The sequence below is a fragment of the Podarcis melisellensis genome (genome assembly GCF_964234715.1).
Source record: "Podarcis melisellensis genome assembly, chromosome: 1".
Taxonomy (NCBI): domain Eukaryota; kingdom Metazoa; phylum Chordata; class Lepidosauria; order Squamata; family Lacertidae; genus Podarcis; species Podarcis melisellensis.
Genome location: NC_138528.1, coordinates 55,713,256 through 55,727,800, shown reverse-complemented (window position 1 = coordinate 55,727,800; position 14,545 = coordinate 55,713,256). Strand labels below are relative to the sequence as shown.

General features: G+C 41.7%; 1 protein-coding gene and 1 long non-coding RNA gene across 2 annotated transcripts in view; one reads left to right on the top strand and one right to left on the bottom strand.

The window, feature by feature from the left end:
• Positions 1-14,102, bottom strand: part of LOC309359075 — a 55,719-nt gene extending 41,617 nt beyond the window's left edge. Inside the window, exon 1 of the long non-coding RNA XR_014163714.1 lies at positions 13,806-14,102. This is a non-coding gene — a long non-coding RNA (uncharacterized lncRNA). The remainder of the gene's footprint in view (positions 1-13,805) is intronic.
• Positions 1-14,545, top strand: part of TRIM44 (tripartite motif containing 44) — a 92,432-nt gene that overhangs the window by 35,290 nt on the left and 42,597 nt on the right. Inside the window, exon 4 of the mRNA XM_081892100.1 lies at positions 1,119-1,138. Within this exon, the coding sequence (XP_081748226.1) occupies positions 1,119-1,138 (20 nt within the window). The remainder of the gene's footprint in view (positions 1-1,118; positions 1,139-14,545) is intronic.

Here is a 14,545-nt window from a genome sequence, read left to right as displayed (position 1 = left end):
GCTACATTGAGTGGCAGTTGCTCTTCAAGGTCTTGGTCTAAGAGTGTTTTTAACTGGAGATGTTTGGAATTGAACTTGGGACATTCAGTATGCAAAGCCTGGCTCTCTGTTCTCCATCTGCTACTAGGCTGCTGATGTAATGTTTGCCCAAGCCTGCCTTTAAAAACACCAGTTGCTTACCAAATAATTTAAGAAAGCATGGATGAGTTATATGCATTTCTTTAATGTCATGGATATGCTCGCTTGTCTCTTTAAACAAATGTCTATTAAATTTCTCTATTAACTGGAAGTTTATATTTTTCATCTCCTCCTTATCGGACCCTCAAAGTGAGCAGATATCAAAGCTTGTTTAATGTTGCCCTTTTCTCAGCCGAAGAGAAAATGTTGCTTGTGTAACTCCACAGTGGTATTTACATAGAGCTGATTATTGCAATGCCCTTTCCTCTCTCAGAATGTGATATAAAATGTCCTTAATGCGCCACGCTTTAATGAGCATCGAGCCAGCTTCTTCTTTGCCTTAGCGTATGTGTTGCCTTTAGTTCGCATGCCTATGTGAAGACAAGAAGGAGCCAGCCCAATTTCTATGGGATTGTAGGTATTTATCATTTAAGCACCAGGGCATATGAGGGAGAAAAAAACCCCATAATGTGAAATGTTAGGTACCATTAGGGCCTTGTGCAATCATGTGCCATCTGCCATCCCAAGCACTGCATAAGTGTTATCAACTATCATTTGTAGCAGGATGAGGTGGTGTCTTCAGCAATTTTCATCCAGAATTGTTCTCAGCTGGCCAGGATGACCTGAGAATCCAGAGTGAAGGGCTCATGCGTGCTTAATGGATGAATGGCGAGATGATCGCTGTTGTTACTGCCGCAGGCCCAGTGTAATAAATGAGCTTTTCTGTGTGCCCTCCTGGTTGCATGTAGCCTGCAGCTTGCAATGTAATGATAATGACCTCCATTAGCTGAGTGGGACTTCTCTTTTTATCATTGGACACTAAGCCTTGCACCTGACTGTCATACATGACTTACTCGCACTAGTCTAAACATGAAAATCAGTGTTTGCAGGGCTGCTCTCAACGTTGTTTTATTTTTGTTTGTTTGTGTGTTTTCCTGCAGAGCACAGATGAAGAAAACAGGTGAGTACACTGACTTCATTCTTTCCAAGTTTATACATTTCACTAGTTTTATACTTTTCACTAATTTTGCAGTCATGCTAACATTTCAAAATTTGACTTCCCTCTCTTTCTGGAGTTCCTTAAATTTATTTTTAATAACCTTTGCATATCCAAATTAACTTAATTTGCTCATTTATTCATCTACTTTAAATATATACTCTTATAAAACTGCAGGTTATTACAATAAGCATGCCAATGATCTTATCTGTTTACAGTTTATCTGTAAATATTCAATAACCCATTTCCATTCTCTTATAAAAACCTGTTATCTTGATTTCTTATTCTTTCAGTAATTTTCGCCATTTCTGCATATTCCATAATTTGTTGTATCCATTCTTCTTTTACTGGGACTTCTGCTTCTTTCCATTTTGTGGCAAGTAACATTCTTGCCACTGTAGTAGCATACATGAATAAGTTTCTATACATTTTAGGTAGTTCTGTCCCTATAATTCCCCAAAGAAAAGCTTCTAGTTTGTTAAACAAAGGTTATTTTAAACATCCTTTTCATTTCATTATCTATCATTTCCCAGTTAGCTTTAACCTTACTACAAGACCACCACATATGATAAAAAGAACCTTCTCTTGCTTTCTCCTTTCTTCCTTCCTTCTACCTAATAAGCATGCAAAATTCCATTGGGGATGAGATAAACATTTTAAATATGCACTGGAACCGTGTTTGTTTTATGGGAGGGAGTTGTAGAAGTTTGGGTTTTCAGCCAAGGCTATAGCTAGTAACACGTTGAATCCCTTATGTGAAAACTAGACCTGTAAGCAAGGGTTTTGTTGTTCATTTCAGTCTGAACGTATAATTCATTTTGGTAATTGCTACCATGGATCCTCCAGGGTACACCTGTTATCTCCAGTGGTTAGGGGAATCTCTGTGTGGTTCCTGAAAGTCAAGGCATGAAACACTGGGGACAAAGATAGGCAGTCAGCTGTGTTGTGGGGTGGTTGATGCTTTGAACTGTAGTCAGGAAGAGAAGCAGTAAGCTTTTCTTCCCTGTTGGTATTTTCTGGTAATCCCATGTGTGTGTTTGGGATTGCATTCCTTTTTTACAGCTCCAGATCTGACTTTAGGTTCTGTGCAGTGTTTTGTTTGGGAGGGGGCGAGGCATATTTTTAACACTCTTCCCATCAGCTTTACACAAAGGGATCTAAAAGCGTTTGCCCAATTGCAAGGAAGCATGTGTATTAAGTAGTGAAAGCAAAACAAAAAATCCAACCAGTTTGTAAGTTTGTTCAAGCAAGCAACACCGAGAGCTGCTAGTATGGCATGAAATGAAATATTTCTCGTCCAACCACTGATTCTAGTTTTAATTCTTTACACTGCATATTTAGCTGACAAAATGCTACCTAATAATAAGATTAACTCACAATGACTTACCATAGCCTAATTGTGCCCCCTCTGGACAATTAAGGAGCTGCTGTTATGGTCTAAAGGCATATGAGTTGCAATATTGGTCTATATATAATCTTGTGACAGTGGTTATTGCCAAGTATGGAAACTGAAATCAAGCCAATTTCACATGTTATTGTACCCAAAAGTAAGATGTCTTAGATTCCTCCCCCACTTTTTTCTTTTTTTAAAACAATGTTAATTATTTAGATTTTTAGTGGTCTTATAAATATCACCTCCAAGTTATAAAAATCACCTCCTAGTTATGTACAATATAAAGATAACATCATTACAAAATCAGATGTAAAATTCAGAGATTAAAGCACACATACAAAATCTGTTCCAGTGATTTTTACTTGAGTAAAGAAAAGTTTTTGCCTGGTGCTAGAATGATGGCAATGTTGGTGCCAGGTGGGCTGTTTTGGGAAGAGCATTCCATAGAAGGCCCTCCCTCTTGTTGCACCCCTCCAGAGCGAGCACTTAGAGGAGGGCCTCAGATGATGCCCTTAAAAGACTGGGTAGGTTTGTAGGGGAGAAGATGTTCTTAGGGTATTGCTGTTCTGAGCCACTGTGAGTTAAAAACAGCACTGGTTTATGAATTTTTTACCTCTTGCTGTGACCAGTTCTTTGCTCTTTATCTGTTTTATGCGTTTATAGATACACAATCATTTGACTGTTTTTTCTCTCCTCTGTGAATCTCTCCAATCCCTATTTGTGGGAAGGTTAATCCAATATATATTGGGCTTCATCACATTTATTTTCTGTTGCATTTTAAAACACACACATACAACTGCCTGCAGTACCACAGCAGGGAAAGGGGAATTCATTCGGACAACGCCCGCTGCAATCCTTATGAAGTCTATCAATGTGACTTCCACTATTTTGACATTGAGTTTGGTGCAGGCTGACAGGCTGAATAGATTGCTTCTTCCTCTCTTCCCTGTGGGCCTTATTTTTCATAGCCATATACTTTCCTCAGTAGGAGGGGAGACGTGCTCTAATAATACAAGGCAAGCTTGGCATTCCTGATACACATTCCAGATTGCCAGCCAAATGAATGCTCAGGTGAGTACTGCGCATGCCCATCATTTCTAATAAGCATAGTCTGTTCTGCATTGTACTCGGGGAACAGTTTTGACTTTGTGGGAGTTGGGAAGTGTCCATTCACAAAGAGAGAAAAGGGAAATGGAAGTCAACAAGACATGTTGACGCTGTTTTAACACTGATAATTAAGAGTACTCAAGGCAATTGGTATGGAATTTTCCAAGCTGAGTTGTTCAACTGAATTTATTGGTGTCTAAGTAGCTTGTTTTATGTTGCTCTTCTATCTCACTGCAGACCTTGCAATTTTAATGTATCTGTGTTGAGTAGTTCATGGTGCTTTGAAATGGCACATCCAAAAGAAATATCAATAGTAAGACAACTTCTCTTCAAAGTAAGGAGAAAGGTGACATTGCATCTTGTAATTTTCTGGTTCTTGCAGTATGGAGTGGGCCAGAGTTGGCTGCAGAACTGGCAAAAGCCTTTATGGATGATATTTTCCTTAATCAGCAAGGGGTGGGTTTGGTGTGAAATGAATGGAGTTCTCCACTATGTGCATTTTTTTGGAAGCTGCCGAGCAGTGAAAATCATATCCACTGTCCCCTTAGAAGGTCAAAAACCATTTTGGGATTCAGGAAGGGTAGCCATGGATATAGTTAGGAGGCGGTTTGCTAAGATCCTTGCAAGAATTTTGCCGGCTGCAGCTAATAAAGAGATGCCTTGATAGTTTCTGCAATCCATTCTATCAACCTTTTAAAAAGAGACTGATAATTTTGGCACTCTCTGGTGGTACTCTCTGTTGAGCATAGAGGCATATGCCATAATTTATTGGCCAATACATTGTTTTTGTGGCTTTAAAGAAACTCTGTGCATCATGAGTGTCAGCTAAGTGATGGATCACTTGAGCTTTTTTTTAATCCACTAGGTGTTCTTTAGTTCTCTGGTTCTTCTTGAACGTCAGCCTTAGCTGAGGTGTTTTTCTTAATGGCGCAGTTTCTCTCTCTTTGCCAGATCTGAAAGGCTTTCATTTTCTTGTCAATAATGCATTAAATCTCACTGTCATTCTCATCAAACCAGTCCTAGTGTTTCTTAGTTTAGTATCCAATAGTTTGTTCACAGGCTGCAATAATGAATACACAAAGATCTTATACGCAAAGATTTTCCTCTGAGGCTCTTGTCTGGATACCCAGAATGAGGTAGTTGTGGTGCCTCCCTTGTGAGATTATCGCCTCATAGAAACTTGCCTGGCATCTAGGATAATGTCTTCATTTTCCGAGGCTTTCACCCTCTGTCTTCCCAATATTCCCACCCCAGTGTGGTTGCTTATAGGACTGCTGTTTGCGGTCTTCTTGTTAGTTATTGTAAGCTGACCAGGACATTTTGAATTGAAGTGTAGAATGTTTTTAAACAAAAACTGTCTTGTATCCACTGCTGTTGCTCTGGGAAGTTTCTGCAGCAAGTCTGTTTTCATTGATGGCAGCTTTTCGAGAGCTCTCCCTAATAAGAGTAGCCTGGATTATATTTTCACGCTTGCATTTGTACTGTATTGGAAAAATAACTTCCTTATGCATGCTATATTTTCTTTCTGATGTCATTTCTGTTCCAAAGGATCAGACTTTCTCTCAGTTTCTTTATTTCATTGTGCTTTATCTGAACATTGCCCCCCTCAGGGGAAAAAAACAACAACCCCAAGCTTCTAAACTTTCCACCCAACCTAATTTGTTATCTTCTCTCTTGATGCAAAGGGTGCTTTTGTATCCTTTCTTAATGGCGTAGTCTTTTTCTCACATCCTGTCCAATGCCAAGTCCTTCTGCTTTTTTCCTTTTGCCCTTTCCTTTCTGTAGCTGTCTTCCATATGCTGACTTACTCTGCAGCAGTGGCCTTCTCTGCTGCTGCTCGCCTATCTCTTCTTATTATCTTTGTCATATTTATGTCCTATGTCAAAATCATGCAAACCCTGACAGCGACCTTCAGATTTCCTACATCCAAGGAATCCTGTCTGCTCAGGAATGCCTGTCAATGAACTCAAATGCATCACATATGATTCTGGGGCATTGATTTTCACACTTTTTGCTCTCCACGAGCCTGTTCCATGTCAGTTTAGCTGCCAAAAGACCTTCATGGGACAGCTGGGAAATTTCTTTTTTGTGAATCAGCATTAGGCCTTGCTAGGCTTTGCTGTTGCTCTACAGATTGTGTGCCGCAAATGTGTTCAATGCTCTCTTGCAACTTTATGCTACAGGGGGCAATCAGTAATGGTGGATATTGATCAATGTTGTGTTTCAGAGAATCGTGTCTGTTGTTCTCAGTGAAGAAGTCCTGTTAAATTTCCAAAGAATTCCACTTTGGAAAAAATGTTGTGTTTTAGGGCTTGCAGTTTGGTTCCTGTGGGGGCCCTGCCAGTTTGGTCTCATTGCTGCTGTTTGTAGAGTGAGAGAACAAGCCAGATTAAAAGCCTGTCTCATTTGGAAACCATTAACCGTAATTCACGTTTCACACATAACAGGAAGTCTTAATGAACTCCAGCTTTGTGGGTTGCTTTACTGCTTGCACAAAGGGAGTAGTGAAGCAGCAGCAAAGGGGCTGTAATCATGTGGAACCTGGCTTATTTAGCTAGGATGTGAATTTAGCCATTACCTTGTGCACAAAAATAAATTACCCACACTTTGCCTGTGCCATTGCTGCCATCTCACCTGCTCCTGCCTCACCTTCCTACCCTGCCCCCTAGCCATACCATCACCTATTGGTTGGATCAGTGCCAGCACCAGGAACTCCCGATGTACTGATGCTCCAGGGAGAAAGGATGCAAGTAGGGGTTTTTGCAGGGCAGGGGATGAACATGAAATGTGACTAGTAGGAGAAGTTTCAGGAGATAAGTAAAAATATTGCGAGAAGCATTTGGTGGTGGGAGTGGAAAAATCCACTTGGAGCCTTGGGACCAGCAAATTCTGCCTAAAAGGGGGAGTCTGAGTCATAATATCTCACGAGCAAATGGCTATAGTTAGCTTGAGGATAGCTGATCTATGTTGCGCCTTGCCACAAGGAAAGCAGTGTGGCAAAGAATTTAGACTTTTTTTAAAAAAAATGAATTAGGTATCAGTAGAAAATTATATCTAAAACTGCCAGCCATTTATGCTAAACTCTGCCTGCATCTGCCACCATTTTGTGACTGGTGGGATTAGAAATGTGAAGGGCTGGAGGAAATGGCTGTGAGAGAGGAGAATATGGTTCTCTTTCACATTTTTAACAGTCCTTCGCATCTCTAGGTGGGACCTGTTAGTTTTCAGCCGCCGTAAGTGGATGCTGAATGTTGCGGGTTTGAGAACCACTGGGGGTAGGATGAACAGGGACAAATCCTGCATGTCAGTATGGAACTTCTTTTAGCAGCATAGCATATTGTTTACTGTATTGGTGAGAGGCTATTTTTTACCATGGCTAGTTGACTTACTGTTTTGTTCCCTACCCTTCAGTGCAATGAGGAGTGGTATTACTAAAAGCACTTCCACAAGAGAGACTTCAGGCACCCTTTAAACACTGCAGCCTTAGGGGGAGTCCTAGTCTCACTAAATTTCTCACTGTGACAGTAATACATTGTTAACAGGATCCCAGCAGAACCTGAAATTACAAATGGGACCAATCTACTCACCTTACACAGATTGGCTCTGAGTTAATAGCCTGGCTCTCCCACAAGGGAGTAATTGTCCATTGTCTCTCCATCTGTCCTGCCTCTATCTCTATTTGATTAGAACTGGCTGAGGTGAGAGCCATTTGATGTGCATGAAAACTGAGGTTTAACCAGTGCTTAGTCACTCCTTTCTAAAGGCCTTTTTTCCACAGGGAAATTTTTAAACAAGAAAGTTAATTACTCTAGGCAGCCCTTTTCTGTCTTTCCCTTCCTGTTCCTAGATATTTTCCGAAATCCCTTCTGTTTGCTGTTTCCTTTTATTCTTCCCTCTGAGAAGAGCATAAACTAAGCATTCGTAGAAATTTGCCAAGATATAAAATTCTCTTTTCTCATGAAGCAGATGTCATGTAGGCCTTTATACAAATCTGTGCCAATCCCCCCTCCCAAAAAAAGGACATGGAGAAACCACAGTATCCAGAAAGCCTATTTTCTGCCTATGTAAAAAGTGACTGCTCTTCTTTAAAAAAGAATAGTTTAACTACTATATGCCAGTAAAGATTGCGATAATGTTTCCTCATGATAGTCACTGTTTCAAGGCAAATGCATATCCAGTACTATTATTAGTGTTCATTAGTGTTCCTTTGCAGCATAACTAGGTGCAGGTCCATTGATGTAGGCACATTAGAAACAACAAGAATAACATCAGTCTTCGACCTTTTCAAATCCAGGACCCATCTTCAGCCCAAACATGCATTTGGGCACCCATTACTTAAGGTTTTAACCATACATTTGTATGGTGCTGGAACTGTATGCTGCAACCTACCATATAGCATCCCTCCACCTATGTGGGGGTTATGTTCCAGGTGTCATGTGCCTAAGTGAAAATTGTGTAAGTGGGGAGCACCCTCTAAAAGGCTTCTAGATGCCCATTTTTCCCAACACCACAGCTCTCTCTTCTGTCCTTTCTCCACAAAATTCTCTTCAACCAAAGTTGAAGCTCTGTGGCACACTGGGGACAGCGCGGAACAATGGCTGCTGCTGCACTGCCACTCGCCCCAGCTGCTAGGCAGGGAGGCCGAGCAGCCTAAACAAAGCCCTGCTGTGCCTCTGGTCTCTTTGGGGCTTTCTCCACTCTCACTGAAGTCCTCTTTGGGCACGTGGGTCTTCTCATGACCCACGAGGACTCTCGCAACTCTCTCTTGCCATTTCCTGGTTTGAATCTACTTATTTCGTTCCCGGCGCTGCACGTTTGCACAGTCGTGCACGAGTTGAAAGCACGTAAGTGCGGGGTGCCTGTAGTTCAGTCTGCAACCCAGTATTGGGTCCTGACCCATCAGCTGCAGATCAATTATCTATCCTTTCTTGGCAATGCTTTATTTCTTTTTTGTGCCACTATAGGTACATTGCATTTCAGAATTCAGGCGCTAATGGTCTCAAACAACGGGCAAGCAGAACTTTGCGATTAATCATTTAACAACTTGGTGCTCCAAAAAAAGGTTTTGTACATTTCAGTATGTTGCCGAGCAAATGCAGTCTAACCTGTAATCACTCCCTCTGTGCTTACTTATATTACATGTTAATTCTGAAAGCCCTCTTCTTCTTTGCTTGGGTTTAGAGTACTGCTGCTCTTGACTTTCCTTTCCAATTAAGGATCTTCTAAAAGATTTAAAACAATGAAAGATTCAAGCTGAAAATGGCGAAAGAATGAGCGTGTTCAAGTAGTATACTGTTTTACAGTATACTGATTTCCAGAAGCACTGGGAAAAAAGGCGAAAAAACTATATTGAGCTTGCATTTAGTTCCACGTGGCATACTCCGTCAGTAAATGAAAACTTACATGTTTTTGTTAATCTCATTATGTAGAAATTACTTCGGCCATACATGCGCCAGATGGAATGAGTAAACAGGGACTGGAGTGAATTAATCCCCACCCCCTTGCAAAAAGAATAAGGATAGTTACAAAGAATGGGGGGAAAGAACACTTCACAGTTACTGAGATGCTTATAATATCTCCACTGCCCCTCTGTAGAAACTGCTTTAGCTTCGGCTGCAGTTGCAATCTGAACTGTATAGCTTTCATGAGATTGTGGTTCCTGTCTACATGGCAGAAGGGGAAACCAGAGGGGCTAGTATTGAATCCTCAAACATAACTGCATTACAAAATAGAACAAGAACCCTATTGGATCAAGCCAAGAGCCAATTTAATCCATCATACTCTTTCTTTCCTACTTCCCTACTTCCAGCAGCCAGTTGCCTATGGAAAATGCAAGAGCAAGACATGAGCAATGCAGGATTCTGCTGCTGTTCCTCAGAAATTGATATTCAAAGCTTGTTCTGCCATCATGACTAGTAGCCAGTGAAATTCTTATCCTTCATGCATTGGTTTAATCCAGCTTGAAAGCTGTCTAAGGTGGTGATCATTTGCAGGTCACCATCTGGTAGTGGGATGCCATAGATTTTAAGTAGGCAGTCCTTTTGTCTGTCTTGAGTCTTGACTCTCCCGCCATTCATTGAGTCTAGTATAATGAGAGAGGGAGACAAACTTCTCTCTTTAAATCAAAGCAAGGCACACTTCGGTATAGGCATGTTGGGGCAATAGGTTATATCTAGTTGTGCGTCTCCTCATTGATATAGTAGCAGCTTCTGTGAATGAAAAGGGGAGAAGCTGATTATCACAAATTTGCTTGGACAGCTGGCCGCAATTTTTAGAATGTCTGCCCTGGGAGGGCTTAGAATTTTATCGTAGCAATGAATGTGACTTTATCTCTCCCTAAAAGGGCTCTGTAAATCCCCTCGTGTAACCAGCCCAATATCTAGGTGATTTGAGAATGGGGTTGGTGATCCTTATTATTTCTACAGCACATTACAGGTGCTCAAATCACTTCCTGTGCATTATCTCAGTAATCCTTGCCACAGCCATCTGAGGCAGGCATCATTATCACCCTCAAATTGCAGACAGAGAAAATATGGATTTGTTGTAATTGAGTATAACATGCAAGTATCTGAAAAGAAGAGCTAAAGTGGAAAAGTCCCTTTTTGTTTTAGGACTGAGGATTAAATGGTCTCTTCTATGTGGCCTCATTTTGGTTTCTGAGATGTCTAATTCTGGGCAGTCATTTGTATTGTGTCCCATAGAGCACTGTGCTCAGGAGACTTGAGTTGACACCAGCAGATATCTTTAGAATAGCAACGGAGAAAAAGGTTGTCCTTTGTCAAATTTATCTGTCATCTCAGGGGACACAGCAGCTGGGTGTGCTTGGAATCCATTGAATAGATGGCCTATACTTGCTGTGGAACATAAAGGGACCATGATTCTTAATACATTGCTTCCATCTAAAGCCATGCTAATGCTTTGAAAAGCTTCTTCTGATGTTCATGATGAATCAAAGGACTCATGTTGGTCTTATATATATAGAACAACAACAAATACACAACACGGCTGCTATACTACTATGACTGGTAGTAGTAACTGAGTCACTTTGAGAGACAATAGTTGTAAGAAATGTGAAATCAAAATACAGTAAGGTGACAGCAGCTTTAGTATTAATCCAGTATTGTTTAATAATTCAGTTTATGCCCCTGTTAATCTAGGGCAGGTTAACATAAAAGAACAATAAAACTATCAAATGAAACATATAAAATACAGAATGTAAAAAACAGCAACACCCAAGTATTAACAGCAAGCAATAGCAACTGATATGTGAACTCCGTACCTATTCAGGGGCTTGGGCAAAGTGATGTGTCTTCAGCTGCCACCAAAAAGTAAACCATCTCTGCAGCAGACATACTTTGAAGGGGAGCCCATAATTGGAATAGGGTGCCACTACTGAAAAGTCCCTATCCTGTGCCGCTGCCCCAAGTGTTTTGCTTGTTATATGAACTAATACAGTCATACCTTGGTTTCGAATGCCTTGGTACTCGAAAAAGTTTTGGAAGCCGAACGTCGCTTGAGTGCAGGAAGCTCCTGAAGCCAATCGGAAGCTGTGCCTTGGTTTTCAAACGTTTTCGGCAGTCGAACAGACTTCCGGAATGGATTCCATTCAAGAACCAAGGTACAACTGTACTCCAAAGGCTGAAAGTGTGATTTTTTAAATTTTTGAGCTGCACAAATCTGTCTTCAGTTCGGGTATTTACCTGAGCATGTGAAGGTTAAAGGGTCAGGGTGTGCATGCAAGGCCCTCTATCTCCCACATGTCTCAAGCACTCCTCTTTGGAACTCCTTGTGTTCAGCAAGAAGCTCTGCCAAAGGTTCCTACATGTGTTGTGATGAACACACTTAGAAATCTCATGTGTTGTCTTATCAGGCTTTTTGATTGCAGGGAGGTTTCTAAGTGTGTTTCACGGCACTTAGATACCCTTTGCAGACCTTCATGCCAAACAAGCAAAGGTCTAAAGAGCAGCCTGCATTTTCAGGGACGTTTTTATCAATCCCCCTTATTAGCTTTGCATGTTCGGGCAAGGCTATAGATAAATATAGATAAATGCACTTTGTGGGCAGGATTCAGCTAACAAGCAGAAACCTTACACAAGGACTTCTGCACGTGCTACAGGACTTTCCTCCCTCTCCTCACCCTGAAATGCTTGCGCAGATGAAATGTTTGTCATGGGCTTTTAAAAATACATATTGCTGGACCAACTATTAACTCCTTGCTGGCATGGGGATTCTCAGCATACCCATGTCCTACTTGGGTAACAGGTTTTTCCAATTTTATCATTCATGAAGATTCTCCAGCAGATCTTTAACTTTGACAAATTTCATATTGGCAGAAGAATTTATACACAGAAATGCTGCTATTAGTAGCTCTCTTTTTAAAAACTAGATATGTATGTAATTTCCACTGTACTCCTTTTGTCACTGGAGCAACTCACAGAACCACAGTTTTGTCCTTGAAGTAACCTGAAGGATTGCTCCTGTAAATAAAACAACGTTTTGGAGAAGACACAAACAACTGGGTTGTGTTTCTCTGGAGCGTGAAAGGGCAGGGAGCAAGGGAAGGGCAGCTATTGCCTCCAGATACATCATCACCATCATTATTAACTATGTTTAATATGGCTAGGATGAAAGTGGCTGGGAGACCAAGGCCCCAGCTGAGGGAGCAGGGGCAGGGGGGGGGGGTGTTGCACAGGGATGCAAACATGCCTGAAGCACCTGGCACAGGACTGGGAACAAGATCTGCCTCTAGGTCTTAAAGCTCCACTTTAACACAGTCACTGTGCTTGTAGAAACTTCTCATGCTTGCAGGTAAGCTTTGTTGGACTCTGACGCCTAGTTCATTGGGCAGAAGGTCACCTGTGATGAAGGGAGTTCTGTCTCAGGGTACCCAGAGACTTAAGGTTCCTATCCTAAACTCACTTACCTGGGAGTAAGCCCCACTTCGGCTGGGATTGTGCCTTAATATCCTACTGGGGGCTTGCCTTCTGAGGAGACACAGTCCCAGCCTTGGTGGGGACACGTACACTTGCACCATTGAGCTTTATAGGGCTAGCAGGGAAGCAACCGCATTTGGAAATGAAGGGAAAGACACCACTGCCCCTTGTTAGATTTTAAAGTTCACAAACTAAGGCTATTTTATCAGGGCTAGCTCCATGGTTGACCTGAAAGAGGAACGCCTGTTCTTCTGAAGTGATGCTTTTACAGTCTACATGACAGCAAGCTTGTCCAGTCCTGCAAAGGGGGGAGGACACCCCCCCGCCTTGTCTGACCCTATTCTGCTTATTTCTCACAATTTTTTTTTTTTTGAAAACTTATGCAGGATGTACCTTGGGTTTAACCACTGTGTTACAACGCTGTCTGTGGATCAGAAGGAAAGGAAGAAATTACATCCCTCCTAAGCTCAGTACAAACTTATTTTTGGGTGCGTGTCTTCATTTCACAGTCCCTCGTTTCACTTCATTTTCCCCTCCTGACATTTTACTGCACATGATTTGCTAATAGGAAGGAAAGTGTTCCCACTGTGGCTATTTCTCTGCCTCCCACCACATACCCTCCCCCACCCCCGCCACCCAAAAAAGTGTCACTGTTCATCTAGCAGCAGGTGCAGGCAAGTTGTTGTTGTCATAGCAACAAGGGAAGAGTGAGGGAAATCGCCTTAATTCCGCAGCTGATCGTTAAGGGGGGACGGGAGAGAGGAGATAATTGCAGGAGAAAAGGGGAAGTCAGTAATTATATGAGTGCAGCGCAGATGAAAAGGCAGGGCGCAGATGCTGTTGGTGTGTCATACCCCACGTAGCCATTTAAGTCCCTGCAGTCTGCAAAGTGGTGCGAAATGCGAGATAATGTAGTTTCAAGCAGGTTAAATGAGCTCCTTGGGGGGGGGGATGGCGGGGGAGGGATTCACCTTTCAGAAGGGCAGCATGCAAAAAATCATTAGAAAAGGGGTAGAGCCTGGAGTGCTGTAGACAACATAGTCCGTTTACAAGACAAACACAACTTGCACACACGCGCGCGCACACACACACACACACACCTGCCTCACAGTGAGGATGGCACCCCAGTAAATATTTGCACGTACACAGCTAGTGGTGCCTTGGTTCTCAATCGCCTAGGTACTCAAACGCCGAAAACCTGGAAGTAAGTGTTCCGGTTTTTGAATGTTTTTTGGAAGCCAAACGTCCAATGTGGTTGTTGGCTATTGTTTCTGGGGCACCTGCACCAATCAGAAGTTGCGCCTTGGTTTTCGAACATTTCAGAAGTCAAATGGACTTCTGGAACGGATTAAGTTTGCCACTTTTTTTTTTTGCTATTTATTTTGCATTTTTGTTTTTGAGGCTTTTTCAGTTAATTTGGTTTTGTGACTGTGTGGAACTCAGTTCAGCTACTGATTGCTTGGTTGATTGCGTGACTGCAGAAATGGCTAAAAGCCCCCCATCCAAATAATGACTTATCATTAGTGTGGGCAAGAAAAAGAATTAATTTTAATTTGTATCATCTACAATGCATAGTTCAGTACATTGATTATTGCTTTCATTTTATGGATCAACAGTCTCATTAGATACTAAAAATCATGTTAAATTGCTGTTTTAGAGGTTGTTTTTAAAAGTCTGGATCGGATCAATCCGTTTTGCATTACTTTCTATAGGAAAGCGCGCCTTGGTTTTTGAATGCTTTGGTTTTGGAAAGACTTCCAGAATGGATTAAGTTTGAGAACCAAGGTAACACTGTACTTCTGATCTGTCTTAGCAATTCCATATCAAGGCAGGAATATCCAACATGGTGTCCCAACATAGTATTACTCCCTCTGGCCACGGGAGTGGTAGCCTGCATTTGTTGACTAGGAATAAAATTGTAGCGTGGGCTTTTGGGGT